The sequence below is a fragment of the Epinephelus moara genome, chromosome 15 (assembly GCF_006386435.1).
Source record: "Epinephelus moara isolate mb chromosome 15, YSFRI_EMoa_1.0, whole genome shotgun sequence".
Lineage (NCBI taxonomy): Eukaryota > Metazoa > Chordata > Actinopteri > Perciformes > Serranidae > Epinephelus > Epinephelus moara.
Genome location: NC_065520.1, coordinates 6,654,437 through 6,659,302, shown reverse-complemented (window position 1 = coordinate 6,659,302; position 4,866 = coordinate 6,654,437). Strand labels below are relative to the sequence as shown.

Here is a 4,866-nt window from a genome sequence, read left to right as displayed (position 1 = left end):
GTGACAACACTAGATGTCACAACCATTCCATTCAGAGTTGCGCAGTGAAGCGGCTCTGGTGCCACTTAAAAAAGTGTTCCAGTGAAGCGGCTCTGGTGCCACTTAAAAAAGTGTTCCCCCACTTCTAATTTTACAAATTAAGCACAGGTTATAGTACAGCGGGATCCCCCAACCATCGCTTATATTTATAGTTTTTTCGGTCTTAAATTCCATTCAAGGTGGCATTAAAAAGGTCTTAAAAAGTCTTAAATTTAACTTACTGAAACCTGCAGATACCCTGTTTATAAATGCAGCTTGCTCCATACTCATGCGTTTTTGTCTCGTGCAGCTGGACCCGCTGCCGAAGGCCGTCCTGGAGCAGAGGCCCAACCCCAACGCTGTTCGCTCTCTGGAGAAAGTCTTAGAGACTCACAGTGAGTTCACCCTCAGCAACTCAAACATGTGACACTAATACACACAGTACTTCTTTGTGTCATTGTCTGGAAATTGAAACGTATCCAATAATTCACTTTCAATACCCATCAGGTAAGTACTGGCGCTCGGTGCATCGCTACTCCCCACGGCTGGGACTCTCCCTGCTGGAGGCCAAACGAGGAGACTCAGAGGAGGCTGAGGCCGTCAGTGCCATGGCCTCTCTGTCCGTGGCCAACACCAACGCCATGGATCAAAGGTAAAGGATCTAAAGTCACTGCTTACCAGAGAACACTGGGAGAAGCATCTTAATGAGTTAGCATCTTCATATTCAGAAGCTTTCACCTTTCAGTTCTGTGAGCCCTGTGCTCCTCTATCCAGTCATGTACTTCTGCCTGTAAAGCGTAGCTGCAGTGCAAGATGTCAGGTTGCCGGTGGTTTGGAGGAAACATGACGAGCTGCTTGGGATTTAAAATCTGTAAATGTGTGTGTTTGTCCGCCAGGCCGGAGGAGGAACCCATGGAAGAGGAGGAACCACTGTAACGGAGGGAAACATGAGGGTGTTACCATTGACCTCTCCGGAGAAGAGTCTCGACTGATCCCTTCATTTAGTCCCCCTAACCCCACTCACCACGTCAGTCACCTTGATTGGCGGCCCCTCGGCCGAAACGAGGGAGAGGGGGTGGGCTCAGCCTCAGAGTAGGGAGCCAATCAGGAGACAGAGGACTGAATTGGAAAAAAAATTAAACATAACAGCGCTGCTTGGTGGCACTCGCGCAGAGACACTCATTTTTTTCTGTCAGTCTTCGCACCCCCACGTTAGCCCATGGCGGCTAACCAAGTGACCACGGCAGCGGGGAGTGGGTGAGTGTATTTGGAGTTGGGGCGAGATCAGGTCTCGCCACAGGAAGGTGTGACGAACTGCGGAAAACATACGGTGCTTTACACAGCTGCCCTCTGACCACAAGGACACCAGGGACAGCAGACGTCCCCAGCTGTCAAACACAGCTCGGGACTTTCTTTTCTCTTTTCTCAACTATTTTTCCCGACGAAACAAAAAGGGCATCGCGGCAACTGAGATAAATATTTTACAAGTTCACTGTGGACTTTGGTCGGCCGAAGTTTGAGTAGGCTTTTACAAAGATTTGATGATGAGACTGTCGCCTCGCTGGACCAGCCTGTCGTTGAAGGTTGACGAGTGAGAGGAGTGCCTTGGTGAGGGTCCGCTGGATTTCAGGATTGTTCAGGAAAAGATTGCCTTAAGTTAAAAAAGATTTTTCTCGCCGAGGAGTCGGTGCAAGGGAGGGAGATGGAGCGTTTCCGGTCCTTTCGGGGGCGAGAATGACAAAGCAAACAGTCTTTCAGCATGTTTACTTGGAACGTGACGAAGACAACATTTATGTCTCTCACAGCCTCTCTTGAAGACTTTACTTTTGGATGGATCTATTTTTCTGTAAAAAAGGAGAAACGCTTTGTAAAGGTAGTTGCCAGCTTAGGTCGAGAACGGTGCAAACATGGAGACCTTCAAACAAGGAAATTAGATTGAAAACGGTCAAAAAAAGGTTCAGCCTTTGATGTAGCTTCCCTTTAACTGAAGTCATTGCTTTGTAAACACATGAAGCATGCATTGAGCAGAGAGACCAGACATTTTCGCAAGATTTTTGAATGTTATCCAAAAAGAGAAAGCCAAGCAAGAAAAGCCAAAGCATGAGTTTGCATATACAGTAGTACTTTCACTCCATGTTAGCTGGCAAACATTTCTCGTATTGGCCCTTTCAGATAAGGCTCCCAGTACCCAGTTCAATGTTTACTAATTTAATCTCCACACATCCAGTGAGCATTTCTTTACCCGTGCCGATCGGCCTCCCATGCTTTGCCGGTTGGCAACTACCTTGGTTGCTAGTGTGAGCTCAACATTAGTCATGTATATTGAATTGAATATATTTTGAGAGGCAGTAATCGAGTATTGCCTGTTTGTATCTACATGTATGATTTCAACATCAAGTTGTCAATTTACAATATCAAAAAAGAAACGTGTTTGGTAAGCGTGTCCACTTTTTATTTTTTATCGTACAAGATTATTTTTCTAACTTTTTTCATCCATAGATTTTGTTCTGTGTTTTTATCCGTTTTCTGGATAGTTATAGGGCTGCCATTCACACACTTAGTACTATCGTCTTCAGAACTTTCTTTCTTTCTTGTATTTATCAGAAATAAGGAGCAACACTTACTTTCTTTCTTTCTTTCTTTCTACGGCTCTCTCGGCCTTCCTGCATTTTCATCAATTGTGTATTTATAACATGTACTGTTTATAGGAGATTTGTATATGGAAAATTTATAAATGTACTCTAACTAATGACAGCTATGATATTGTGAGCGAAAAACAGTATGGTGTATGATATTACTCCATGGACTTTTAAAAAAAGCAGCGTATTTAACTCGTCATCGACTGCACTGTTTTCAAGTTGCCCTCAAGTGAGATGTGGTCATTACGCAGCACTGCAATTGACTTTTGAACACCTTCAGAGAAAAGCATTTGATCACTTTGTTGCCTAATTGATACATTTTCCTCTTGTGCATGGGTGATAATGCACTTATGTACGGAAGCAAATAAGAGACAAAAGCATTTTGATTTTAACAACCGCTGGATACTGATTATTAAAATTTAAAAACAGCTGAATTCATAGCATTGAAATATTTTACTTTTAAAAAAATATGAAAATAAGATATGAATTTTCTTCTTTTTGAATTTGATTTTTTTCTCTTATGTTTACAAACTCCGGAAAATTCAAATTCACATGTATAAAATTAGTTTTAATTGATGTTTATTTTGATTTGATTTTAATGATTTTTCAACAGCTGAAGTTCAGATGCAAAAAGATTATTCGACAGTTGTCGAACAGTTGTATTTGGCTGATGTTAATTTTTTTTAAACTTTTTTTTATTATTATTATTTTTAACTATTTTTTTCTTTTTTTTTTTCATCTGAATTTGACCAATCAAATTTGAGCAACCTGAATCTATTTTTTTTTTTTCTAAATTCTGAAACCTAAAGTTTTTGGGATCTGAATTTGTGAACATTGACAAAAACTTTTAATTTCAAAGCGCTGAATTCATAACAAATAAATTCAAATACATGGTTTTTAAAAGTAAAATATTTCAATGCTATAAATTCAGTGGTGTTTGAATTTCAATATCAAGTATTTAGTGGTTGTTGAAATTAAAATACTTACGTCTTGTAATTGCGTCTGTCCTTACCTTTCGACTGTGACACCATCACACATCTAAAATGAGGTTTAGAGGCCGTTTTATGTAGCTAGCTGAATTTTCCTTGGCGGGAAAAGAAAAGAAGGGGACACAGATGTCCAATAAAGTGGAATTTTAACTAGTTTTGGATGGAAAACATCGGCCAATAATTTAAAAATCTCTCTTGAGCATGTGTTGCACTATCATGTTTGACTGTCCGTAACATCCGTGTCTCCTTCTTCCCTTTTCCTGCGTTGATTGAATTAATCTGACACCAGTCGTAGATCAAACTACGTTCAAATTATCCCCCATCCGTCAGATCCTTTGTCAAACACCGGATTAAAGACGACTATCATGTTTATTTTATATAATTTTATAAACTTGTAAAATTTGAGATTAAGTTGATATTTTTTCATGTCTAACAAAACATTCCACTTGTTACTCGTTTAATTTGGCTTAACATTTTTATTTGAATGATTTTTTTTTTTTTTGTAGAAACTTTAATACTATGTTTTTTTGCCGTCTGCTCGCGCCAACTTTAACTCTTTGCATGGTTTGTGAGTCAGCATGCCTGCTTGTCTATGTAACAAAAATGTATTTGCACAATAGAAGAAGAACACTGGAGGACTTTTGAAAAAAAACTAAAAAAAAAACTAAAAAAACCAAACCTCCCACGGCAACTCCCAAGAGCACCAGGCAGGGCGATTTTCTTCCTCTCTGGTGTGCAAACAATTCAAAAGACTTTGTCCAAATGACTCCACTGAGAAACATTTGATATTGTTCTTATTGAGTATCATTTCCAATAAGTGATTTTAACATGATTCAGCACTTACAACATGTATGGACTGTGTTAAAGAGAAACATGCTCTGCCAAACCTCTGCTACATCCACACTCACAGACTCTCCCAAAGAATGTTCCTCTTTCAAAGATTTCTGAGCGGGCACTGTAGAGAAATGGCGGTTGAGAAAAAAGGTTTGGAGAAAACAAAAAAGGGCATCGTCGTTTGATTGTCACACCCACCTCGGCCAGTTCTATATATATAACCACTGTGGCTCAAGAGCAATTCTTGGTTTACATGTAAATGGATAAAAACGTTATTTTTTGTTTGTTGTTTGTCTCTATTGATGAAAAATGTTATCTTTCTTTGGGACCTACGCTTTGGACATTTCATCTCTGACATCATCTATAAAATATATTTCTGAAAAATA

At 39.6% G+C, this 4,866-nt stretch overlaps 1 protein-coding gene across 3 annotated transcripts in view; it reads left to right on the top strand.

Annotated features, from left to right (window-relative positions):
- LOC126401892 (histone deacetylase 4-like) overlaps positions 1–4,866 on the top strand; it is a 72,773-nt gene extending 67,907 nt beyond the window's left edge. For all 3 annotated transcript variants that reach the window (XM_050063445.1, XM_050063446.1, XM_050063447.1), the window contains 3 exons: positions 329–413; positions 526–670; positions 915–4,866. In XM_050063445.1, coding sequence (XP_049919402.1) covers positions 329–413; positions 526–670; positions 915–954 — 270 coding nt within the window. In that variant the 3' untranslated portion in view covers positions 955–4,866. The remainder of the gene's footprint in view (positions 1–328; positions 414–525; positions 671–914) is intronic.